Raw genomic sequence first — 27,936 nt, forward strand, 5'->3', positions numbered from 1 at the left:
TAATATGGGGAAACTTTCATTGCTCAAGTCAAAAATGAACAGGGACATTGGCAGCTCGCTGCACACATCTGACAAGAAGAGGAATCCAGAACACAAACCACTTGCTCCTTATCCTTTGAACAAGCCATGGCTACTACACAAATAAGTGTCTGGATTACAACAGTTGAAGAGACTTTTATAAAAAGGTCTGTACAAGCAAGTTCCCAGTTCTACTGACGCTCTGCTCTTAAAGTTATGATGCCCTCCAATGTCACTAACTTGGAAGTTCTGGCTGCATTTCTAAACCTTGTTATTGCTGACAGTGTCCCATGTTCCCGACACATTAGAGCTTGTAACTGCAAGGAGACAGTACCAAGCTCTCCACTCCAGGTACTTCCTGAGCTGCATAGAGATCTTTTAAGTTTGTTTCTTTGGCTTCAACAGTTACAAGCACAGGTCCTGCACCAGGTGAAGAAGAGGAAGAACACTGCTTCATTGTGAGAATGCAATTTAAATCTGACACCTTAAAAAGTAGTGAACAACTTACAAAGCACTTTCAGGTGTCCCAGTTTATTTCTCCTTTTGGTAATTATCTGTGAAAGCAAAATGATCAAATACAAGCTCCCATTCATTCCTTGTACCCAACCCACAGTGTGCCCCAAACCTTGCCAGCACAGACATTAATGCTAAATATGTTAAGAGACTTTCACTAAGTTCTGACCCTCTAGAAGAATTCCTCATCTTGTAGGCAGAAAGAACACATCCTATATATAGGTTACACTGACTTGTACTCTAGAGAGACTGAAGAGATTGGCTCTGATAGATGTGGTGCTAATCATTTTAATGTCTCAGAAGATACTGTAGCCTGGCTATTTTGGGACACCTTTTCACATTAGGAGATTCAGTTTCCTTACCCATTTAATCAGAAAAACCCTTTGGAATTCACTTTGAAGTGCTCTGTCTCACTAGATTCTGACAATTAGTTTCCATCTGAAAAAAAAAAACCCAAAACCTAAAAGCATCATTGTTAACACCTAATTTTTAAATGCTTTCTGAAGTGTCTGCAAACTGTTTGTCCTGAGTTTAAAAACCTAAGGAAACTCATAGCCCCTTAAAAGAAAGCAAAATTCACACCATTACCTGAATTCAGCACCGATGCACTGCTGCATGGAAATTGTGAGCACAGAAGAGTCTCATTCAAATAAGTAACTCTAATGAAGGTGCACCACTGCAGTACTTGTTACTGTGAGAGTGGTGAGGCACTGGAACAGCCTGCCCCATCCCTGGCAGTGTTCAAGGCCAGGTTGGATGGGGCTTGGAGCAACCTGGTCTAGTGGAAGGTATCCCTGCCTGTGGCAGCAGTTTGGAACTGGATGAGCTTTAAGGTCTCTTCCAGCACACTTTACCATTTTTAGCCCCCTCTGAGCATCAGACCACAGTATCCATGCTTCAGCAATATGCACAATTCCAGCTAGCTAGATTTTGTGCGACTTGGAAAAGTTGGAAAGGCTGATACAGGCAGAGAAATCTATTTTCTTTTAAAAACAAATTAAGAGAGATTTTACTAGCACCAATGGCAGGAAATGGATTAGCTGAAAGCTACAGTTTGGATGAAGACTCCTGGAGGTTCTTTCCATTATGAACGCAAATTCCATGTAAATTAGTCATTTCATGCCTTTCATGTAAAAAATCCAGCCATCTTGCATGAAAAAAAAAACAACAAACCAACCTTTAAACTTGTCATTAATTATGCAGAGCCTTTACGATCTATCTATTTAAATAAGTAATGCACATTACATTATGGTACCCCATGGACAAAAACAAACAAAAACTAGAACATAGCTAGATTGCAATAGTACCCAGATCTGTGACCTTCAAGTTCACAGCATCAGAAGTGGTTTTATTCTCCAGACTTGGCCTAGTTACATTTAGTTTTGTTTCCCAACATTGTCACTTCTTGCTAGGGAAGAAGACTTGTGCAGAGCTGTGCATTTTCCCTGCCCTGAGAGGCCACAATACAAACAAGCAGCCAGATCCGACTGAAGTAACTATCAGACTACAAAACAGGTGAACAAGAACAGGGACAGCTGCAGTATGGTACCAACACCCAGAAGAGTGTTCCCTCGCAGCCCTCTGATGCTCTTTGTCTCTGCAAGGGTGTGGGTGGGCACAGGATCTTTCTCTTCCTCTCCAACTACACAGTACAGCAGTGCTTTGGCTCCAGGCATTGAAGTGAAGCTTCAGTAGCAAGGGGGGTAAAGCTGGAGCTTCCCTGGTACAAACCACAGTGACCACATTGTCTGGAATGGGGAGCTCAGCATTGCCCACTCTCCTCCTCATACTCAACTTATAAGGCTGCAATCAAGTCAATAGTCTACCCTGATGTACAAAGTTTGCTGTTTTTATTGTTCTTCCATGTAAACTTACATTCTGGTAGCTACTTATGACCTCATCTTTAGAAATGTTGCTTTTAAACTGCTCTTGTTTCAACTCAAAAGGTACAGAAAAAAAATTATCCCTAACTGCATATAAAAATCCCACCAGAATGGAAACAGAGCTGCAAGTCAGCCGATACTTCTCTCCTAATCAATCAGTATGCAAACAGGGAAATCCTGAAGAATTAGTTAGAATGCTGAGTGTAAGTTGTGTCCAAATTTCAGCTGTGTATGTACGCAAGCAGTGAGTCAATGTTGGGAAAAGACAGGACGGGTTATACGTTCATGAGACAAATCCTGCAATACAGCTTTCCATTACTGCAGAATCACAGAAACTGGCCGAGAATTCTGACTGCTGCGAAATACTCAAATCGCATCATATCTACTGTGCAATGTGTGGAAAAGATAGCAAATGGAGACAGAACACAGCCAAGGTCCCAAAGGAAAAGAAGGCTCTTTAGCCATTGCTAGACCACTCAGATTGCCTAACAACAAAAGCTGGAGAATAGTCCATCTTATTCTAAAAATGAAACAACAAAAAAGCTACAGTCCCAAGCACTTCAATTACTCAGGACAATGCAGATAGTGCACTGTCTGACACAGAGCTGAAGCCATTAGAAAAACCTGTGGTTACTGGGATATGGCCAACTTGAAATTGGCCAGTGTGGTTGGTATGGGTTAGGAGGTCTCCAGATGCTCCATCAATGGAGGGAACTGCTGGTACAGATCTAGAACAATCTAGACCCCAAGGGGAGTCTGACTTCCCTTGCTAGACACATCCTCTGGGAAGAACAGCAGAATGCCAAACTCTGCAAGGTACAAAACAGCAATGAAGGTTTAGCAAGTTCCTCAAGCTACTTCCAATAGCTGACATCCCACAGAGGCCTCCAGTTATGTGCAGCACAGCAAAGAAAGGCTATACAGATCACGAGAGACCACAGCACGGGATACACAAATCCTTCAGCAGAGAGCTCCTGCCCCATGAGGTTTAACTGGCTTTCTCACTGCAGATAACTGTGCCTGAAGAAAACAAGCTTGGTGAAAGCAGAGCAGTGCACTTCTCAGGATTATTTATCCTGGATAAATGGGAGAGAAGGAGATGTAAAGCTAGAACTTGAATCTGCTGAGAGATACTGCATGAGAAGCCCCATACAAAAGGCTTACCCTGCAGGACCTCCTTCTCTGCCTGCCACAAAGAAAACTAAAGATTAACCTCTCAAAGCCTGGGAAGATACTTTTTCCCTGAACTTCAGCTTTATGACATGCTGAGTTTTAAAGGAGCTAGTAGAAACCATAAACATAATACATAATGGTTTGTCAGGTGTTTGGGAGAGAGCTGAGGGGGAAGTAATACAGCTTGTAGCAACATAAAGAGAGAAACTTCCTTTTGCGGTGAGAAGTAATTCCACTGCATTGGCAAATTCCTGATCTTTGTAATATGATGGCAACCTCGAAGTATGCAACTGCTGACCAGTTCTGGATGCCTGTCCTGTCCAACAGAAAGTAAATAAAATTGCACTACAATTCCAGTGTTGATGGCTTGCGGTGTGGTCCTTCCTAACTCACTAGAACACAGCCCACCCCACTGCAGGCACAGCAGAGAGGAGCAAAGAGCAGTAGGTTTTCAACAGCAGCCAGGTCAGAGCAGCAAGAGGGAATTCTGTACTTCATGTAAAACACTTACAGGGTTGTGAACTTCATCCGTTGAATGACGAACAGCCCACCAGTCAGACGTCCATTCCCAGGCATTCCCTACAATGTTGTACAAGCCATATCCATTGGGAGGAAATGCAGTGACCTACATGAAACAGGGAGCACAGTGCCAGTTCTGTAACCACTCAATATGAAATACTGTTTTAAACCCTGATCACCAGTCTGCTGGAGGTGTATTTGTCTTTAATGGGAGCTTCTGCCTTCATAGCTCAAAAGCTGACACCAAATCAGTAGTGCAGAACTGTAACATTTTTACATAATTCATTTAAATAAAACAGAATGAGAGAATGAATCATTATCACCCTCTATGTTCTCAGCGTCACATTTCTACTATGGCACACAGCAACTTCTCATTGCCTCTAAATAGAGAGGCACTGTTTGACCAGCTGACACAGACCTGAACATAGCTTTACTGATCTGACCTCCATGCGCATGCTTACAACTTCCAGATTCCCCTTCCCATAAACAGAAAGCAAGGGTAGCTGTCACCTCATGCGTATGCAGACTTCTCTACTGATACTTTGGACTTGCTTTAACTACCATTTAATACTTCATTCACATTCTTGATTGCCTTTAAAAACCCACTCCATTGTTTGCCATACCAAACAGACTCAACCTTTCCAAAATAGGAAGTTTAATTTCTTTTGAACTGTTGATGAATTTTTGTGCCTTGGGAGCAACTAACCACAAAAAGAGGGTTCAAAGAACTGCCAAGCCAAAAGTGCAAGCAGGAAGTATTTGTTTCTGACTACAAACTGTCTGGAAAAAGGGAAAAGAGGTCAATTTGAGAAGAGCTAAAAGTTAAAATGAAAGCAATCTTTACTTTCAATTAGTTTTTTAAGTGTCCCTTGATAATACTCAAACCTAGAGTGAAATACACTGGTGAAAGAGCACAGGAATAGAAAACAGCCATAGTTTACAGTGTTGAACACAGACCTTAATTTTAGGAAGTCAAAGTTCATTTCCATGTGATTAATTCACTAAGACACACTTACAGGAGCAGTTCCTTTGTATCCATCTTCTGCAGTGTTATTAGCTGGGAAGGTTCCCTGCCAGATATTGACATAATGTTGACCTTTTGGCTGAAGCTTGTTGCCCCATGGGAAAAGCCTATCAAAAGACATACAGCAGAAGAGTCGTCAGACACTCTTTTGTCTTTAAATAAAATGAAAAGGGCTCTACAATGACAATTCATACACAAATGAGGGAAAAGCAGTGCTGCACTGTGCAGTATGCAGCCCAGAACACAGGATGGAGTAGACATAAGACTGTTATTCACCTTGTCTTCCTGTCTCCCCAACCCATAGTCAGGTAAAACAGGGCTCCCGTGGCCCTAGAGCTGCTGTGCAATGATGTTGTTATTTACTTCTTTAGCTCTTTGCAACTCATTTGGCCGTAGCACCTTTCATGTCCTGCAATGGCAACAGTCCTGTGCCTTTAGCCTTCTGTCACATGCCTTCTCTCTTGGGCTCTCTGCATTCTCCTCCCATTATCGAGTTCAGATTACAATCTATCATTTAGGTAGTTAGGGAAACTCACTTGCTAAAAGGAATCTGTTCAGGGCAAGTCAGTGTTATATTTACCACAGCTGTGCATACTACACAAGAAAAAGACATTGAGGGTAATAAGAACTCACAGAACTCTTCCTATCTAGTAAATACCAGTTTTAAACATTTATTAGGGACACACTGGTGAGAGGTACCTATTTTCCAGGCCCCCCCGACAGCTGTATTCCCATTCAGCCTCAGTTGGTAACCGCTTCCCTGCCCATGTGCAGAATGCCACAGCATCATTCCAGGAAACATGAAGAACTGGATGATCCATTCTAGGGAGCAAAACGAACAGGACACGATCATCAGCAGAAATAGGGAATCTTACAGCTATACAGCACAAACACCTTCTGAAACTGGTTAAGAGATGGCTACAAAGGACTGTGAGCCAGTGAGGCTGTCAGTCCAGTGAGGAAGTTCACAGTGCAGTTACAACTGGAGAAGGTATTAGATTACTTTTACAGAAAAGTTATTTAAAGGAAAACATCAATATGCTGGAAGGGAAATGCAGACATCAGAGAAAAACAAGGAAGAGAAAGAGATTAACTTCTGTTTGTCTCATGCTTTTACACGCAGCTCTCTACAGCTGACTTTTACAGCCTGTGCTTTCTCATGGTCTCACCTCAGAAACCTGCTGCAGCCAGGAGCCAGCAAAGAACTATCAATACACTGGCTTTTGTGGAAACATAGGTGCTCAGAGCCTCAAAGGAAGACAGCACAAGCCTGCATCATTGCTACTCCTTGCCAGGCAAATTTAACAATACCTTAACAAGAAGCTAGGATCCTCAATAAGGAAATTTACATTGCAATGCAATGGTGAATGCTCTTCACTTCCCTGTGCCTAGTTTCTTTGCTGTCAGTTGTGGGGCTTTTGAGGGAGAACTGAGATGAGAAAGAGTCCTTACTCTCAGCTACACCACCTTTTGCAGCACCCAATCCAGGAAACAGGGAACTACAGAAATTTACCAAGAAAGTATTATTCTTTGGGTGTTTCAAGCAGAGCATGGCTTACACAAAAGCTTCCATCTTTCCTTCAGTTTGGATCCAGGATTGCCTTTAAAATCCTGATCTCTTTTTCCAGAAAAAGACAGAAAAAAATGCCAGGTCATTCTTGTCACAAGGATCCAAGCCTGTAATAGACTAAGATACTTAAAAAGCTGAAGATAAAGGTCCAAAGACATAGAGGACTTGGCATTAACTTGTTTAACAAGCCAGCATTGGTCCTTTACGTTACTGTCACATGGCAAGCTCACTAGCAGTTGTACCAGGCTAGGCTTGCACCATACAAGACCAGATTTACATGGCAGGTTTCCAGTTCCTATCTGCTGACTGTGACCTGAATTTCTGTCTTCCCCTAACAGTGCCTCCTGATATTATCTCTATTTTTGCTTCAGATAATTCTTTCATTGCCCTTGGAGAACAGACAATGGACTCGTTACTAAGCAGTTCAGCCATCAGAGATGTTACACTAACATAGCCCTGTCCTTAGAGGACTCAAAAACATGCCACCATATACTAGATCTAGGCTAGAATCTGACTTCATTTCAAACAGTAGTTTTGGAACTTTATCTAGTTGATTAAGGCAGCTAGTGCCAACCTCATTGACACCTGCCTAATGAGAGCAAGAGGTGCAATGTAAGAGGTCCCAAATGAAGACAGTCATATCCGGGTAAGCGCAGAGTAACATAGTCAGTGGTACAACAGCCTTTGACATGTGCAACCCAGGGTATGCAGTATCCATAAAAATCACCCAAGAATAATGAATTCTCTTGATTTTCTAGGCATAGAATCCATTCCACTTCCAAATGGAAAGAGAATGCATAAAGACATGGGTCAGCAAGTTGCAGGGTTCAAGCTAGCAAAGCATGGCACTAACTATAGGCTATTAAGTACAGTTTCACAAATTATTTATGACTTCTAGATAAAGACATAATTGATTTCCCACAATAATCACCCCACAAAGCGTATAATAAAAAGAGCAAAGCTTCCCAGTCTTCTGCTGCCAGAGAGAGGCCTCCAAATCCCAGATGGAGGACCCACTACACAGACTCCTAGAGTATGCATGCAGCTAGTATTTAGTCTTCCTCTCCAAAACCAGATCTACACTGAATGCTCTTAACGTTCCTGACCCTCTGAAGATGCACTCTGCTTCACTGCTGCTATAGAAACATTAATACAAAACACACTAAAGCACATTTCAGTATGGTCTCTTTTCCCTCAGGTGGAAAGTGTGGACTCCTTGAAATACTACATCACGGACCATATGACTTCCAAGTATCACATGCAACACACTAGAACATGGGAAAACAGTCACAAAAGCAGCAGCAAATGGGCAACTACTTAAAACCCCTTTCTTGCACCCCCATTCCTGGAGTAAGTTTACAGGTATATTTACAAACACTCTGAGAACTGAATGGACACTTACAAGCTTACCTGTTGGAGATACTAGAGTCAGGACCTTCTGGGTGCTTCCAGTTGGCTCCCTTCACAGGCAACCACCAAGGAGCAGCTGCAACCTAAAAATGGACAAGGACAGGGAAGAAATGACTTGAATTCCCACCTAAAGGCTATTCTGAAATACCACCATGTGACAACAGGCTACAAAGCTTTCACTCACAGCTCATGGCTCTGCCTGCCGCAAACTGACCTATTATGTTCCAATCATCTCTAATAAAACAAGATGATCATTTGATCCACATTCCCAGGGAATACCAGAGTATAGAACAGTAGGAAAAACACACCACCCATAAAACAAGTGAGAGAAAGACCAAATCCCAAGCGTATTTCACCCAAGTGCTGCCCTCTGGCTATCTCCTTCCCTATTTTCTCACCTGCAGGTCTGATGAAAGGCACAGTTCATTCTCTTTGAAGGTTCAGCCTTCAGCTACTAACTGTGATGGAGCAGGCTGTCCTCTCAGAAATTCTCAGTTCTTGACCTCTGAAAACATGTGCCAAGAACACTCAGAGGGTGGTGGTTGCAAGAGGTCAGCTGGAATGTTACAATTGCATCCTTTCACAACAGGATGCCCACAGTACAGTGAAACCAGCTAACCTCCTGGCTGCCTCCAGTCTGACACACTATGCAGAGATGATGGAAAAAAGAGATACTTTGGGCTTAAAGAGAATTTTCTTCCCAATTATTTGCTCCTTAGACTCAGTGTTTTGGAATAACTAAAACAAAACCATGATGATGTCCTTTAACTACGGTCAAAGCACACATCTTGCAACACATTTGCTTTCCAGTTCATTAACATGGTTAAGCTGATTTTAAACTATTTGCTATCAGCTTCCAGAAGGTGGAGACAGAAGAGCCACAGAAGTTAAATGAAACTGCCTTTTTTTTCCAATTGGTTTGCTGAGCAACATTAAGTAGACAAAATACTCGGTAACAATGCAGACATCAAGTACTTCTCCCTAACCAAAAGTCTCAAATTCAGCTCTGCAATGCCAAGGAATTATTCCTGGAATATATTAATTCAGGACTGATTCTATTAAGCTTACTTCAAAGCTGAGAAGTTCAGTGTGCAGCACATTTAGCTATTCTATTCTGATTCACATTCACTTAGAAATGCTTATCTTAATGATAACAGGTCCTTTCAGAAAGCTGAGGCTAAAAAGAACTCTTATGCTAACCATCAATAGCGGTTTTATTCCAACAGCTTGAGTGCCTGCTGCCAAAATACTCCTGTTACAGAAATGATTTGCATAATGGACAAAAATCAAAGTAAATAAGTCTCCAACGTTTTAAGAGTTCAACAACCTACCAGCTGCTTAGCCCTAGACTTAGGAGATCTAGATGCTCCTCTAACAGGGACGTAAAGAATAACCTTCAGCAACTTCTATCCACTCTACTGCCCCTCATCTTTCCCCACTCAAGAAATGGCAAAAGGAATTGTAGAACATTTATTTCTCTTCATCACACTGCTAAACAAATTTTTTTAAAGCATTATATATACAGGCAGGAACTGTGCCAAGAGCGTTGTCCTGTAACTCACCAAATCCTCCACAGGAAGGTCAAAAGTAAAAGTCCCTGAAATCTAGTACTCAGGAGACAGAGCACCAGTCCAGTCAAACAAATTTAACAGCAACTTCCAGGAGGAAGCTGCATCCTCCAGCAGTGAAGAGCATTTAACAAGTAACTAAATGTGTATGAAAGAGAAAATTATCTATGACATAAATTGTTAAGAAAAAAATCTGGTCCAAACACATCAGATCCTTCATTTGAATGTTTCGGTACAAAAATAAACTAAGTGCCTAAGAAACAGAAGTGCTGCTAATACATAAAGACATTATTTTTAAAGCATCTGACCAGTCTATGCTGTAACAGCTCCCATGACAGCTTTTCACTCTTCTCCCATCATCATACGCAGATTTTGCCTACAGCATACATATGGGTACCTTACCTAAAAGGTCAATAGTAAACTTAAACTAAAGCTGCAGGGTTGCTGGCTTAAGCTCAGCTACTACCCCACAGCTCTTTACAAGCTCTAGGCAAGAGCACTGGAGTCCCTGAACATGCGGGGAGGGCTCTGGTCCAGGCTGGGAAGCCATCCACATGCAGGTCTTTGACACTCTCTCTTCCAAAGTGAGTGAAGAAAAGACATCAATGCTAAGTACAACAGAAATAAAGATGCTCTCAGCACCCTGCTGGTGCTGATGTTCTGTCCATGCTCTCTCCACCTAAATACTACTGGGACCCTCCAGAAATACTACTAAAGTAACAACATTTCTTAAAGATCCTGCTTTCTGGTCTCCCTAGCATAGCAGCCACATAAACGGACAACACAACCACATAATCCTGGCTCAGTATCTAACAAAGCCAATAACATTCTCACCACTAGCAGAGCCCCTACCCTTCTCAAAAAAGCATGAGAAGTATTTGATCTCTTACTAGAAACTACAGCTCTGCTCCTGAGGATTCAAACCCAAAGATGGAATCCTCATGCAGAGAGATACTCTGCTCAACTTTCATAGCACTAAAGCTTCAGAATGACCAAGCTGCTAAACAGATACTACAGTCATTAGGTCTAAAATTAGTTTCATTTAACCAATTCCTTGTCTGTTTTGAGCTTTAACCTTTAATCTATAGTCAAGATAGGCCAGAAATCCGAAGTTAGAATATTACAGCTATTTAAGGAAAAATAAAAGAGCCTTGGTACCATCTGCTAAATGCTCTCCATGTATCTCAAAGATCCCAAGTAAGATTTCATCCCAAAAGTTTCCAAGCACAACACATTTTTGTAAATTAAACCACTGGGTTTTGGATAAAAAGAAATCCTCTGCAGGAGACTGCAAAGACACTTCAGAAGACTTTAATTTTGGAAAACACTTTTGTTATGCAAAAGAAAAAGCAGATGCTTTCAATCAGAATGGTTTATTTTAAACTGAGAAAAATATAGTCTCTCCGCATGAGAGCACTACGTGTGCATGTCTTCTGTTTCTGGCTCTGCTGAACTGAACGCCAAATGGCTGACAGTCCTTGCAGAACACCCAGATCTTCAGAGCAGTTACACATATAGTACTAGGACAAGGATAACAATGATAGATCACGTACAGCCTTCAATAATTAACTGAAAGCTTATCTAAGTCAGCCACTGACAGCAGCAAGCAGACACCAAGATGCTCCCTCCAAAAGAGAAAGTCATCTACCTGAAATTCACAGTCCTTTCAAACAACTTCTCAGAAGTCTTTAAAGCTTTTAATTGCTCTAAATCTAATTAGCAGTAGAACTAATTAGACAGGGATATGACAACATCACAATTAACACAGCAAAGCCCTCCCTTGCCGCTAATGAGCTTAGTTACTTTCACAATGCTTAGTGTTCTCATGCTTCACTCCAAAACATGTGTTCTGTAGACTGGCAACAGATTCATACTGCAAAAATAGCAGCATATGCTGCTGAGTAGATCTTGAAGAGATACTGAATTAGAGGACAGTATCTCCTTCATTTAGATAAACTCTTCACAGCATAGGCTCACACTTGAAACAGAACTGGTTAAACGTAACTGCTCTGATAATGTTATACAACTGCCTCCATATACAGGAAATGCAGCTCTAGGAGCAAAGCACATTTCAGAGGCAGAGAAGCTCAATGCTTGTTTTGGTCTGATCCAGCTGAAAATTTGGATTATCCAGCTCTCTGCTCCAGGATTAAACTTTAAGGACTCCCTGTTCTGCTTACCACAGACTTGTAGCACTTTAAGAAAAAGAGAACGCTGTAGGATAATAGTGGGAAGATATACTAAGAGTTAATTCCAACCTACAAGTTTTCTGCTCAAATGAAGCAATTTGCAGCACTAAAGCCTATACTCCCACCATCAGATTGCATAAAATTCAAAGTTTTAAGTATTCAATCTTCTTTTCAAAGTAGTTGAGGAAATCCTAACTTGAATTGCTCCATTAACTTGTGACTTCAACATTTTTAAACTACTTTACAATTATCTTGAAGAAAATTCTTTACTAAACATACATAGAACAAATGAAACGGGGGAACATCAAGCAAGTCACTTTCATTGCCAGCATTACACCATTACTGGTACTACAAAAGCAATAGCGAAACACCCTTAAAAACACATCCAAAACCCCAGCCGGTAGCCATGAAAACATCTGTATTAGTCTTGCACCTAACATGGCATTGGCTGTGTTAGGAACACACAAAACCAAGACACTTTAAGTCCAAATTTCTAAATCAAATCACATTTATGTATTAGAATAACTACCAAAATAAACTCAACTGAGCAGCTAAACCTGGCTCTAATTCCATTTCTAACATGCAGGAAGTCACTTGAAATAACAAAGCTGTAGGTCTGAACCTTAAGTCAGGCTTATGAGATGATGAGAAATTCATGCTGTCAGCCAGATATATAGCACTAAACATGGGGTTTTTATGTACTAGATCATTATAATGCTATTTTCCTGTAGTAAGGCTTGTATAAACTTGGCCAAGATGAACATCTGGAAGAAGCAAAAGTTACCGCAGAGTAAGAACTTTAACAATTTAGGAATCAACTGCCTGAAAAGTGATTTTCCAAGTGCGAAGTAGTCTGGAAAAAACTGGTTCTGGTGGGTTCCTAAAGAAACATACGTACACATCAGTTTCAGAAGCTGATTTAATAGGTTACCACTTGTTTGAATCCGGTTGTGTTAAGCACTGTACATGCAAAAGCGTCCTCTTGGCTGCAAAAGCCATTGTGTACATCAGCTGGAAGCAGGGATGTTACAAAGCATTATCTCTGGGAAATACAGGCAGTGGTCTGGGCACACTCACTGCCAGCACTGGTAGCACGTGAGAAATAATAGTTACTCAGTAAAGAATGCAATTTTTGGATGAGGTTTTATTTTAAATTCATGTAACGCACATACACATCAATCTCTGTCAACTTTTCCTCCTCTGAGCCATATCCTAAACCCTCAGCAGATGATTAATGAACTACTGAAGAGGCAGACAGAAAAGAGAACACTTTTAGTAGGGTAGGGAGTTTAAGAAATAGAAATGACGACTATGCAACAGCTGTCATTTTCCCCTCAGAAACCACAACGAAATCACATTAGCAGGGGTCCTGTTCACAAGTCATTTTACACCTATTTTTTAAAGTAGCTTTGTGCCTTCCCAACAAACCTCAAGAATGTCCTTCCCTCACTAAGATTCAGGGCAGAGATCTTTCTCCCACCTTTCACATATGGCTGCCAGGCCTCACAACAGCATCTCCTTCCCTCTGCAGTATAGGAGCCCACACTGCCAGTAACAGGGCAACATCAACCTCCACTTGCCTGCAGACATGGACTATGGGTACAAACAGATCAATACAGCCCTTGGATTATGATCCAGCCATCCCAGACATCAGAAGCAGCAGCTGCTGCACTAGCACAGCCCAGCTTTGAGCTGACACATTCCCATGCAGATTTTGGCTGGCTGCTGTCATCATGTCCTTGGAGTCCTGCTCTGGGTCAGAGAGGGAAACCAGGGGAGGGCAGAAACAAAGCTTAGCCCCCAACTCTGATTCAGCTTTGCAGATTCAGAACATCACACCACGAGGGGCAGTCTGACACAAGCCAGAGCCAGGTAGTGGTCCCACTTGATTTTTCCAAATGAAAGGAAACTCCCTCCAGCAGATGCATGCTTCCCATTCACCTTCACCTGTCTGCAGCTCTGCTTCTGCTTTATACCAGTGCACTGGTAAAGGCCCAAACATGACCTGTTTCTATGCCAATCATCATCTCTATAGCAACGGGCTTGTGTTTAAGTTGAAACAGCTGTAACTGAGTCAGGGAGACACTGCAATGTAAATAGTGTGGAAGTGAACACTGCTTCAAGGCTCAAGACAAAGACTAGATCTCTCCTAGCCAGCTTATCAAGGTTGTCATAGCAGCTGTGTTAAGGGAAACATCATCTGCACATACAGTTATAATTCATATCTGTATTTGAAGACACTCTGCAGAGAGCAAACTTTCTGTAAGTATGTGCATAAACTAAAGTGAAACACAATTGTCAGATTCTCTACCTCATCACTAACCATGGACAGAAACAGCTTAAAAGTAGACAGTTGAGTATTTTTTACAGAAGATAACTAATACTTGTTGTTGCCAGCTTCTGCAATGCTACTGCAAGTCCCACATTCTTTACTGTCAATTAAAAGCCCCAGCTCCCCAAAAGCTCCAATTACAGAAGACTGTTTCCATTCTTACTTTCTAAGGTTTCTAGCTTCCCTCATTAGCTCAGAAATGAAAGCAATAAGGGATTTTGTTTGATGTTGATATTGTTTGTCTTGAGTCCCAATATCTTAAAGTAGTTTGAAATTGCAGTACTACAAACAGTTAAGGCAGCAGCTTCATAGAATAAATATATTCTAAGTCATCAGTCAGAGAAAAGATTTCAGACTTCATTAGAAACTAGTACTTCACTTTTACAAAGGACCTTTTCCTTTTGCATAAGGAAATGCCACTGAATCTCATTCAAACAGTGTAATGCTTCACAGCCATGTCAAACCTCCAAGAAAAATAACCAAATATATTCCAGTAAGATTCATTAAGTGCAAGTTCTGGAAGCTTCTTTTGAGGAACTAACTTCCCTGGTGAGTTCCATCTCTGGAAGTCTATTTTTCAGCCAACTACACTCAAGTTAGTAATTTTTTCCAATAACCATGTGAATATAAGGTTTAAGAAAATAAGGCATACATAGATATATCTACAGCCTGAGGCACAAGCAATGCCCTTCTTTAAAGCTGTAGTTTATACTGATAAATATAGACTAATATTACTGGTAATTCCCAGTGACAGATGCCTCATGCACATCATTCTTTATCCCAGTAGCAAGAGTGGGAGTACAGCATAAGACAGAGATTAACAGTTCAATAGCTCCATCTTCCCAACTCCTTACAGGCGATAGCTCAAACACTGGGTTCTGCAAGAAACAGGTTCACCCATCTCCTCCTTTAATTTCAGTTTCCTCTCTAAAAAGCATCTGAAATAGCAAAAGCCAAGTGTAGTATAGATAAAATTTACCTTTAAGGCTGCAGTATTTATCAACTTCTGCTTATGCATCCTATATACATTGACATTTTAACAGTATCAGACAAATTATACAATAACCTACCTGCCACCCTAAGCCACAGATAAGCAAGTTATTACCACAGGCTGCTAGCAGTTACATCCTTCACAGTAACCTCTGCAAACACCAGCCTGCTATCCTACCTGCAAACATCGCTGTTTCTTGTTTATTCGAAATACTCATTTGAAATGCTTAATGTTTTCATAGTTTTAGAATGGGACTATGCCCTTCAAGTGACAGGATAGAGACACTGCTATAAATAGGCAAAATGCACAGCTCAAGACCACTGTAGAGGTTTCCATGTAAACAGGGAAGAAAGCAGCATCCAATAGTTCTAGATTGACCAGAGCTCCTTAACAGTATTTGCTCATGTCTGGCAGTGAACCAATTTCATTGCATTTTCAGACCAAAAATGCAACAATCCTAAAGGCAATTGAAGTACACACATTTGTATGCTCTCAGACTCTTCACTGCACAATTTATCTGGCCTAGGAGCAAAAATTAATTTTACTATCTTCCACAAGCCAAGAATAAAAACCATTCCCACTATTCTCCAGTGAGCAAATCTGGCTGATGCTGTACTCCAACCCTGGTAAGTGCTATCCTGTTTACCTTTTTCAGGGTAGCTGCACAGCAAGTGAAACACCTGCCATTATGTGCAAGAGCTCTCGAATCCCCTCACTGACAAGCGTGTCTCAGTACCTTCTCATCTCACAGACACAATCTGTGTGCTTTTTGCTCTAGGATACATTAAAATCTCATGTAAGTGGCATTTTACAATGCCATGGAATAGCAGCACTGAGCATGCATTTCCCCCCGGCTCTACTTACCTCTTAACTCAGGGAGAAAAAAGAGCAGGAAAAGAGTTGCATCATAAAATAAGAATAACGAAAATGTTTGAGCTTTTTCCGTTTCCCCAAATTCTCTCAAAAGAGAAGGAAAGAAAAAAATAATCTCCAAGTGCCAAGCTATTGGCAATTCTAGGCTGTGTTTTATCTACAACATCTAAACCAAAGGCCAACTATCCAAGAAAAACCATAACTCAATAGCTGTAATAAATTCAGCAATCAGTAGTTGCCTTTAACCTGCAAGTCTAAGAGCTGATTTTACTATGTGAAGCTATCAAAACTGGTTAAGCCCACACAAAATGTTTTGCTTTCAAAGGACCTTCCACCCTTGCCCTAGAAAATCCTTTTTTATTTGCAGAAGTCCTCACCAGTTCCATCAGCAACACCCTCATCTATTACAGAGCTAACTTTCCACTCTCTGCCAAGCTACCACTGCAGACCTAGAGGCCAATACTAAAACTCAAGTTCCCAGAAATCTAGAACAATTCAATTATTGGCTGCTACACCCCTTTTTACCGCTTCCCTTCCAGAGGAAGGTTAGGTCCAACCTACATTTCTTTAGCAGTGGCTATCTGGGAGACTACCTCACCTCCAGGAAATGCACACCCAAAGCTCCAACAATTATTCTACGTGCTAAGCTGGTTTGCTCCTGCATTAGCTTTCACCAGCCCCACCTCTGCTCGAGTTTAGCTGTCTGCTCCTTTGAAGGCCTATGATAAATTTGTCTGGTTTAAGAACTGGAGAAGCCAAATTGAGCAAATAGAGCAAAACCCCTGGATATTCCCCAACAGAAAGAAGCACTACATTATTTATAGGAACTGTTATACTCCACTTAGTTCAGTATCTTCCTTTCCACCTCCCCCCAGTTCTTTCACTGTGTGTGAAATACTACTTCTAAAATACACAATCCTGTCGATCTGCCTGTATAATTACATTTGCGCTTAGCACCCTTGTACTTCAGCTGGAGAAAAACACATCTGAGCCACTAAGGCAATGTAAAAATAGTCTTTTTTTCTCATTAATCTGGTGGAAAGATTTACAGTACCAATAACACACCAATGGTTATATCTTATTTCTGCTTTTCCTGATGATAGTTATGATTCAAGAAGGTTCATACCACAAGCTAAAGTATTAGTTGACTAAGGTATACATTGAGAAAAAAGCTTTCATCTTTCCTCTGGCTGATCCTTACAGTCTGCTGATGCAAACCAACTTGATGCAACACACATGTTTTCTGCTTACAGTTGAACAGTTACCCTGCAGAGGCCAAGGTTTAAAAATGTGCTCACTTTTCTTAAAACATTAGATTATTATTTTTAGTCGAACTTGACCATTCTGGGCAATGTAACAAGAGCTTTTATCTTCTAGCGTTTCACTCAAGCTTGAAGATCCATAGGAAGAATTTGCTTTTGCAGAACCCTTAAAGTCCCTGCCCCACAGTTGGGATTCATCTGCAATAAGAAGTTTCTTACAGATCACCAATAGAAACTTGTTTCTTGAAATCCTGATCCATAGGAAGCTGCTAATGTGTTTTATTAGTTTCACTTAGCCAAGATAAGCATGGCCTATGGAGAATTGGGCTATCTGAGAAGCATCTGACTACATTATCCTCTACCACCCCATCCCCATGGGTGACGCTTCACTTCTCTGCAGCTGAAAGATGTGTGCTTGTTCTAGTGTACAAATCATACTGTCACAAAACCCAAAGACCCCCAGAATGACTAAGGTCAGCACAGCACTCTCACCCCTCACTACAAATGCATACTACAGCAGCAAAAAGACGCAGTTTTGAGCCGCAGAAGCATATAGAGATGAAATCCTAAGCTGTCTCTTCAGACATAAGAGTTTCTTTCCAGCTCTGCCACTGAACTGCCTTCTGACACTTTCTCCTTGCAGACAGAAGTTCCTTGCTAAAAGTTGGATTTCATGGTATGTAGCTGGTGAGGAGGCAGGCAGACGGGAGGAAAAAAAAGCTGCTTCTGGTTTCTTTTTCACTTCCTCACAATATTACCATGTTTTAGAACATAAGTTTGTCCACAGCACCAGCATAATGTTAAGAAGTGCCAAGCTACAAGGCAGGCAGTCACTATTCTACAGATCACTTTACCAAAATAATTAGTAGTCTCCCTGTGTCTATTTATCATCTCTGTGTGCAAGCAACTCGCAAAATGATTTAATAATAAATACTGAAAACATGGCAAAAGGACAGACTCCTGAAGTTTACTTTTAACAAATACAAAAAACCTTCATAAAGAACCAGCCAAAAAGATCAGTTTGGGCTCCAGTCCAGCTCCCTGGCATAATGCTTGTTCTGTTAGCATCACAGCCAACACTTAAAAATTTGGCTGACACACCCAGGAAAGTGGCTCCCAATACTCTGTATGTGTTTATACAAATAGCCAAGGCTGAGCTTCCACCAGCATTCTTAGGGCTTGTTTGTTTTAAAACAGGGAGCCTGACGTAGGGATTCCTGCATCCCAGAAGTAGGGCAGGAAAAGGAATTTCTCTAATACTGACAGCTGTGAAGATGGGATGAGCCCGTCTGGATTTATTGCACCTTCAGCATCATTTATGCCAGTATCAGGGAAGCCCAGTTTAGTCATCATCTTCTATCTCATAGTACACAAATGTTAATCCTGAATCAAAAGATCAATTTTTCTTGCAATCTTCATTTCCTTGCAGCAGGGAGCAAAACCGAACATATTTTGCCAGTCATTCACAGCATGCATTGACATTGGGCTTCCTGAAACCTCCAACTGTCTGCCCTTCGAAGATAAAAATCAAACTCTGCAGAATTCCCTTCATCTATGTAAAACAAGGAGCATTCACTACTCCAAGTTCCTGCACCATGCACATGGAAGAAAATTATCTTTGATAAACTCTTTTGAAGAAAAATAAATGAGTAAACACTAAAGCCCCAGCTACTCCCAGTTGTTTGTCATAACAAATCATAATCCTCTAAACCTGAGAAGTTGCACCTTGGATCAAATGGCATGCCTATGTAAAACTATGTGAAACTATTAATTAAATGAAAGAATTTAATCTCAAACTGTCCCACCTCTCTTTGCTTATCTAGCATCAAAATGTGCAAAAAGTGGCAACAAAAACTTGCCTTCCTATATAGGTGCAGTTTCACTTGAAGTTTACTTCTGTCAACCTGAACTATTGCCAAATGATGCAGTTTCAGTCCTGCTACCTTATTCCTGCCTTGTGTGCATCCTGATTCCCCGCGATGATTCAAGCAGTTGCAGAATGAGCCAAGTTACCTTTGCTGATCCAAAAGAAAATTAACCAAAAAAGCAAACAAATTCCTATGTAGAGTAAATGCAACACTATGAATATCAGAATACCTAATTTCTAAGTCCTTTTTAAAGGCACGGGGCAGGAGATCTAGAAATGCACTATGTGTGTCTGACAAGAGGATAATTCTGATGGGGCGGAACCTCAAGAGGTCATCTTATCCAAACTTCTGCTCAAAGCAGATAAATTTATCCAGGCGACAGGATATAATCTGCTTATTACCTGGTGTTGTAAAGGTTAAGTGACCCGCTAAGGTTAAGGAGGAGGGAAATGATGCCTAAGAAAGCTCAGCACAGAAGCGAGGGGCAGGGCAGGAAAGCTGTAATTTCATTTATTTTAACCAATATTCACTTCCATTCAAGAGGAAAATTAGATCAGCTCCAGTTTAATCAGCACTGCCCCTGCCAACATCACTATGTTGCCCTAGCAAGACTAAGGGAGCTGGAAAAGCAGCAAAGTATACAGGGTGTTCTACAAAAAAGGAGGAAAAAGAGTAAACTTAAGCCAGCCATAATATAATAAGGAGCCATATAGACTCAGGTTTGCCATAGAAATGGCACTTCTTTGGAACATTTGCCTTAACCTAGAAAATGCACCCATGCAAGCACTGCTGTCATATCAGGTACCCGGATTATCCTCATTTTCTTAAATCGGTAGGATCTGGGATTTACCCACTTTCTTTGGACTGCATTGGCAGAGCATGCCAGCAATATGCACATGTGCTCTTGGGAGCCAGAAGCACTCCTGGTCTTCACCTACACAGCACATGACTCAGTAGAAGCCACTACTGACAGCTGAGTTTCTGAAGCATCCCTGTCTTACATGTAATACAAATATCTTGTATCTGCACCATTTACTACAGTCCTAAATACCTCTCATTTAGGAAGCAAAAAGAAAACAGAAAAGAAGGGGCTGATACTGAACTTTGGCTAATGAGGAGAAGGGGTTTTTTAATTGCTTGGGTTTTTACAATGAAGAAAAACAAATAAAAGGGCAGAGAATAGACTATAAATCTCCCACAACTGCAGGAGTCTTGTTATTCTACGCCAAACACCACTCCTTAAACCCCATCTTTGTACATGGCTTTGGGAGCATCACAAAATTGAGATACTACTGCCATAATTGCTAACACATCTACCCCAGTGATTGGCAAGTAAGTTTTACCCTGCTGTATTACTCACTGCTTGGTGGATGTCAGCCTTCACTTCTTCACTCAGCATTCCCTCAAACACAAAGGAATCGCCGAATTTCTCTGCCTGTAGAAAGAACGCAGGATTCAACCATACTACCGAGGGAATGTTATTCTTAAAACAGCACTCATATTTACAGCGTTCTTTTACCAAGGATAAGAAAATTCTAATAGAAGCTTAGAGTTCTCTTTTAGGAAAGCTATTTTGAAACAGAAAAGAAAAGGCATTTTGTCTCTGGATGTCATTGTTCTTCAGCAGCCACTGGACAGATGGCAGCTCTCAGAGCTTCTGCAATTGTTTTTACTTTTATTAATTAAAAATACAGTTCTGCTTTAAAATGCTACAGTCAATGACTTAATATTCAAGTCATTTTTCATTTCTCTTATTTTTCCTTCAGGAAAGCTAAAATACCAGGCTTAAGCCTTCCCAGTTAGTGCTCCTTCACCATCACTAGCACCATGTACCATTTTATCTAGCATTATAAAAAGCCAAAAGAAAAAAGTACAAGTAATTTCAACGGATCACAGTACATAATACCAATATAAGGTTCTCCCCCCCCCCTCTCTTGGTAAATTAAGTGAATTGATATACCAGGGAAGTTAAAACATGTTATCATAATTCAACACATTTGCCCTTCTGAACTTCATTATATTAAGGTATTCAAAGACTGAGAATGATCATCACAAGCTGTTTCTGCACACTCAGAACTCTTCAAGAATCATGGCTTCAAAGAAGGATCCCATTCACCACCCAAACTGCAAGAAGTTTTAACATACAAATATAATCTTTGCATTTTCAGTTTCAGAAAGGAAAGTGAAGGAATAAAGACTTCATTTACCTCTTTTGCCCAATCTGAGACACCCAGACAGAGACAAAAATCAATTCATCAAAGAATTAAAAAAAAACCAAACCCTTTTCCCCCCCTTCTCCTGCCCCATCTGAAAGACCCAGAAACAAACAGGAATCACCTAAAGAAGCACAGATTTGAGTCTGACAGAATCAGGGGCTTTCTTTGATTCTTTTGTTTGCTTGTTACTTTTGGGAGGGGTTTGTTTGTTTGAAGTTTCTTAACAAACACTCTTGGTTCAACAAAAGGCAGTACTCCTGGGGATTTCTTTATTCAGGTTTCATCTGCCACTGGAGTTCAGTTAATAAATGAAAACCAAGCAGGTTGGCACTACTTACCCAAAGTAATGTGGGCATTGTTTAAATACACAGAAACCTGCTCAGCTGCATCCCCACAGAAAAACACTGCAGAATCAGTGCTGCTTACTCTAACTCTGAGCTTATTTTTCAAAATCCAGTAGAAAAGGGGTATCCATGCAAGGTGGGAAGGGAAATGATCCAAGAGGAGCATCCAACTACCCAAGCTGAGGCATGGTCTGAAACAAACTCCATCCGATGGAGCAGTGTGTTTCAGTGTTGCTTCATGTGTGCTCATGCCCAAAGCTGTTTGCAGCAAGTAAGCCCTGTTCAAGCTCAAAACTGTTAAGCAACTTTATTTTCCAGAATCATTGAGGTAAGAATTAAAAACTGTTGATAAAAGCCCTTCATCCAACCAGAAGGATCCTGTCTTCCAAATGAGAACCAGTTTATCAAGCAAATTCTGCAAAGTGCCTCCTTAGAGACCTGATCATTACCACAGCTTTTATTTGCCTAAAAGGCCTGTCACAGTTTCATAAGAGTTGCGTAGGAACAGTCAACTGTCAAGAAAGATCAGAGCCTCAGGCACAGGTAGCTTCTTTCTTGGAAGACGCTTAACATATTCCTTCTTAGTCCATTGTTCCCAGCAACAGGCACAAAACTATTATTATACATGCTATTATATCTTCTTCAGACAGCAGGGCTTTCTATTGCTCAGCTCATTAGCAAGTAGCTGCACTGAGCTAGCTTACAGAGGCCTCAGCTATCATCACTTTTTAAAACCCCTCTCCCCTCTTCCTCTAATATAAGGAAGATATAACATAGTTAGGATATTAGATATTAGGATATCTAACATAGTTGCACTGGGGCAAAGATGTCCTAGGACTCAAAGGTCAAAAAACTCAGCCAAACAAACCAACCCAAAAAATCCTGCATAAACACCTTGAGCCATCTGTTAGCTACACCCAGGCTGCCTCAGTCATGCTGCAGGGAAGATATTAGTTCAGCTATCAAGACCCTTACTACATGTAACAGCATGCATCTAAATGGCTTTTCAGACCCCTGGGCAGCAAGGCAAGACCATTTCATTTCTCCTTTACTTATATCAGAAATATTCTAGCACACAAATCCCAAGCAAGCATTGTGACAGCCTTCAAAACAGAAAAGCCCAAGTGTTTAACGGGAATTTTGCCAACACAGTTATGACAGGAGACTGTACATCCTTCTGCCTTACCTCAGTAATGTACCCAGTAGAATTCACAAATCTCTCAAATTCCTCATTGCTGACCTCGTACTGATCCATGTAGAAACTGTTAATGTGGACTCTTCTAGCAGGCCACTCTCCATCTTGCTGTATTGCAGGCTCATCAGTGCCCATTGTAAACACTCCTCCTGGAATAGCAACCATCTGCAGAGAAAATACCACCCAAAAGATGATGAAAATAAAAGACTGAAAAGCCATGTACCAGTCTTACTCATCTTTCACCTCATCTTTGGAGGTGCTTGTGCTCTGAGCAGCATTTCACTGACAAAACCAGCACAACAAAATGGCAACTGTCATCTTGAACACCTCCTGTTTGGAAGAAATAGCAATAGAACTTAAACTGAGAATAAAACCCCCATTTGCATGAATGTCTGAGTAATTAAGAACTTCCACTGAGGGTGATGCTTGTGCTCTAATATTGGAGGAGAAACATGTTCTCCTGCTGTACCTAAGAGCCAAGAAATAATTCAGAGTCCTTTCTGTTCATTTTCAGATGAAACATTTTGGTATTTCACTTTATTCCTAGGAAGGTTTGATGCATCCATGAATAATCTGGAGATTACTAAACTATGAAGTGCTCTTCTGCGGACAAGCCTGTGCTTGTTTGCATACTAACTACAGATGGGTTTTCATTTAATGACAGGCACGTGCAGCATTTTATTACCAACCGTGCTGTTCACTGGCAGGTAGACAGAGCACCTGCAGCTCAGTGTGCCAGAAATGATGCAAACTTTCAAGTCAATTATGTCCCACTCCTCTGGGAGATCGGCCTTGGGCAAGAGCCTCAAGATTCATAGGTAAAGGACAAATAACAGGATAATATTTTAACTATTTCCGTGATGTTTTCCCCTCTAAGGCCTCAGCCAGTTTCCAGAGAAAGAGAACACATTTTCCTTCAGTTTTAGTAGGCTCTTTCCGGGAAGACAAAAGACCACAGACAGAGAAACACGCTCCTCACCCAGAAATCAAGAGCATCCATGATACCTGCTCAGAAGCTTGTGCTGGAGTAAGGAATGACAGCTCGGACTTTGTAAAGTCTTCCTCATGAGCAGGTGATATTTCGAGGGCTGACAGCACAAGAGCTGTCTTGCCAAGAAGTCACACAACTCATCACCAACAAGTCAAAGAACTGGAGAAGAAAACTCCCTCTCCTTTCCGTTCAGGATTCCTGAGCTACCCTCATCTTCTAACTCACACTGAATTCAGCCACCTCACATCTCTGGGAAGAGGTTTGTGAGTGGGTGAGCCTCAAGAAAGCCATCGAGCACAGGTGTATGCAGCCACTGCAGAAAATCATGTGGCACCTGAACATACCCTGGCAGTGATCTGTGATCACACACTACTCTTACAAGGAACTCAAGCAGCTGGAACACTGACAGAACCTAAAATGAACAAAGCCCGTTCCAGGAGATAGTGAGGGTTTATTGCAAAATCCTACTGTTTGGTATGCAGGAAATTCAAGCCTAACAACAGAAACATTCACTGATAAGTTTCCAGACCAGCACACTTCCAACACTGCTCCAGAAATTTAAAGTTCTGACAGAGCAAGAAGACTGAGTTTTAGATGTACGACAGTTCAAACACAGTGCATATTAAATGTAGCCAGACCGCAGAGGTAAGGTTGTAAAATGTGAACTGATGTACCATTATTTAGATGACAAGGCAGGGCCACAGAAGGTCAACTCTGGAATTTGTTCATACAGCCATTTTGCAGCACAACCTAGGTTATAGGAGCTTGATTCTTCTACAGTTTGATTTTTTTCTCTTACTTCACAAGTTTCCCTTCATAAAGTTAGATGCTCACACAAACACAGTTTATCTCAGTGCCCACAACAACTTGTAAACTAGGAAGACAAAAAGAATCATCAGTTACCTTCGAGCTTCTGGAGTTTACTGTTATTTATGTAGTTACACTATTACTAGCATACCAAATGATCAGAAAAAGGTCACATCAGCTATTCAATACCTTTCCCTACTTAGAGAAGCTGAAGCATTCAACATATCCCATGTCATTGTTTATTCTCCACTACAGAGGTCTTCTTTTGCTTCTCCCACCAACACTTAACTTGCACCAGGCCTTGTAAGAAGTGGTACAAGAAGCTTTTTCCTTTCAAGTAACCACATTTAAAGCTAGCTGCATCCTCATAGTTTTTCTCCACTAAAAAGAATCCGAGCACTTACAGGCTGTCTTTAACCAAATCCATAAAAGGGCTTCAGGATAAATTTGCTTACATTTTTTTGGACTTAGGGAATGACAACGTGGCACAAAGTTGCACCACTTCCTTCCAATCTCTTTCCAATGCACTGTAGCTAAAACAACTCCCTAAAGCAGCCTTCAAAGCAAGATTTGGAGTTCACTTTTGAGCTGCTGTCTAAAAGCATGTGAAGAACCAACTCTCACTTTTCTACCTATCATTCATGTCCAAAACCTGAACCATCTCTGCAGATTGCCAGTGTACATTCAACTACGAATGGGCTTCCTTGGGAACCTGCTGTTCGCACAGTGACAGCCGAGACTTATGCATGTCCACCAATGTTGTGCCCAACTGACACCAAATATTGATTCCACAGGATTATCCCCCTCACAAGGCTCATTTCACAGTTCCACCTCATGTTTAGAAATAGGGCCCCCCTTTGACAGCCAGCTTTAGGATAACACATCACAGGCTGAGAAGATGTCTGATAGCACTCCTCAGCCTCAGAGCAGTGGAATACAACACTAAAGGAAGAACAGACTTTCCACATAGACATCCAGAAACCACATCTGTATAGTTACTAAGCAGCTGTAACATCCAATTTTAAAACAGATAGCTAACACCAAGGGACTAATCTCCAAGAAATATCAAAGTTGAACTATGGAGACAGAAACCCAACAGCAGAGGCTTACAAATACATCATTGGCTGTATTAGGTAGAGTGTGCAAGAATAACTGCCTGCAAATTCACTGTATTACTCAACTAGCACATGCAGTTCATTGTCCTCAAAGCTCAACTTCAACAACAGGGACCACATTTGCCTGTGATTATACTTAGTTAAAAGTACTGTTGTAATTTAGGGCAGACCCATTAAAATTCCAGCTCCCCAGCTCTAAAAATGCAGTGGAAACAACTAATCCCATTTGTGGTTGAAGCAGAAGCCAATTATTCCCTCACTTCCCTTTTGGTAAAAACATTTTCTAGCTAAGCATAATCAAGTTATGCTGTGGACATAGCTTTAAACCCAGGATAATTACTTTTCATTACATGCTACTGAAGGTGCCAGCTGCCTTCTATAAGGCAAAAGTCAAACATATATTTTTTTTTTCCACAGTGAGACCCACAGTGAAATGCCAATATCTATTACATTAAATGTATATTAGCGACACAGGGCCCAACTGCAATATGAATTATTTCATTCATACTCTTCATATATTATCAAATACCTTAAGCGTAGCCTGCAATGGCAAAACCGCTGAGTACCCTTCCCTTTAATTGGTCGGTTTTCACACAAAGCCTGCACAACACGGACTTTTTCCAAGCTGACCCAGCTACCCGGCACTAAACACCCTATTTGCAATCCATCTCACACAAGGACAAGATCCAAGTCTGCTATGGGATAATTTTGACTGCCAAAGTTTGCTAACACTTTCCATGAAATGAAGCAGCAATCCCATTCCTAATAACTGAAGATATCTCATACACTGAGCCATTTGGTCTCCAGTAACACAAAAAGCCTTGGTATCCCTTTGCAGTAGGCACTGCCATAGCACATCATAGCACAGCAACCCACTTTAAGCACTGCCTTCATCAGGAAGGCACATTGAGCACGGGACAGTGTCTTTCAGGAGAGTATCAACAGGAGTAGAATGGAACAAGCAATTAAAGAGACTTTCACTAAAAGCGAACCTGAAGGGATATCTAGGTATGGACACATAAATGACGGCTTTGCTGAAAAACACACAAAAGATGGCACATCATTATCAGCATTTCAATTACATTGACACCGAAAAAGAGATGGAGCAAGGGAGGTAAACAGATCAGAGAATTGATATACCCCAAGTATGGGAACCCACTAGCAGAGATTATCACCTCATCAGCCTGTCCAGTAAACACAACCCCGCTCAGGTGGAACCTCTGGCACACGCATTCCCATGGCAACCAGCTGGGGGCAGGGGGAGGCCTGCCAAGGCAAACAACCGAGAAAGACACCAGGAATCCGCCTGTCAGCTCCCCTGCGCAGAGAGGAGCGCTGAGGGGTGACGGGGGAGGCCAGCAGCACACGGGGCGGGAGCCGCACGGGCTCCCTGAGGCGAGGCCCCAGTGCCTGAGCGCTGCCCTCACGAGCCCGGCCCAAGAGACCGCTTTCCACACGAGCACAAAAGGTCTCCCGAGGACCTCCAACACCCCCCGGCCGCCGCCTCACTGCCCGCCCGGCTCCCACCTTAGTGCGCGACCGCAGTCACCACACCGCACCCCACTGCTCACCGGCCTGTGCCCAGCGCTCCGTCCGCCGCTCACCACCGCCGAGTACCGCCGCACCGCCGCCTCCCGCCCGTCACCGCGGCTCCGGCTGGCACTGCACCCGCAGTCCCCACCGGGCCCTGCCTCCCCGGCGGCCGCCGCCAACCCCAGCAGCAGTAAAAAGCGGCTGCGGGATAACCAGGTGCAGGCTACAGCGGGCGCAGCCATGTTAGCGGAAGCACCACGTACCCCCGCGGTCAGGTGACGGATCTCGTCTTAAAGGGGCAGCACCACCGGGCTCCAGTGCCTGGGCTGTGTTACCGCCCACGGGAGCACCTCATGGTGGGCTTTGTTTCCTCCCCCCCCCCCCTCCCCCCCCGGGGCCGGTTCGCTCACACCATGCAGGTCCTTAGAGAGTTCGGGCTGTGCCTTCGAGGGGTACGTGAGGAGAGTGAGGAAGCGGGAGTGACGGAGGCAGGGCCGCTCTGTGCCGCCTCTTACAGCCCTGCCTTGAGGGGATCTCAACTT

General features: G+C 42.0%; 1 protein-coding gene across 1 annotated transcript in view; it reads right to left on the minus strand.

The window, feature by feature from the left end:
- SUMF1 (sulfatase modifying factor 1) overlaps positions 1-27,647 on the minus strand; it is a 36,940-nt gene extending 9,293 nt beyond the window's left edge. The window contains exons 1-7 of the mRNA XM_005149434.3: positions 27,433-27,647; positions 22,940-23,113; positions 20,554-20,628; positions 8,111-8,193; positions 5,830-5,952; positions 5,123-5,237; positions 4,099-4,212 (exon numbers count right to left, since the gene is read on the minus strand). Coding sequence (XP_005149491.2) covers positions 4,099-4,212; positions 5,123-5,237; positions 5,830-5,952; positions 8,111-8,193; positions 20,554-20,628; positions 22,940-23,113; positions 27,433-27,636 — 888 coding nt within the window. The 5' untranslated portion in view covers positions 27,637-27,647. The remainder of the gene's footprint in view (positions 1-4,098; positions 4,213-5,122; positions 5,238-5,829; positions 5,953-8,110; positions 8,194-20,553; positions 20,629-22,939; positions 23,114-27,432) is intronic.
- Between the last annotated feature and the right edge of the window lie 289 nt (positions 27,648-27,936).

The sequence above is a fragment of the Melopsittacus undulatus genome, chromosome 9 (genome assembly GCF_012275295.1).
Source record: "Melopsittacus undulatus isolate bMelUnd1 chromosome 9, bMelUnd1.mat.Z, whole genome shotgun sequence".
NCBI classification, from domain to species: domain Eukaryota; kingdom Metazoa; phylum Chordata; class Aves; order Psittaciformes; family Psittaculidae; genus Melopsittacus; species Melopsittacus undulatus.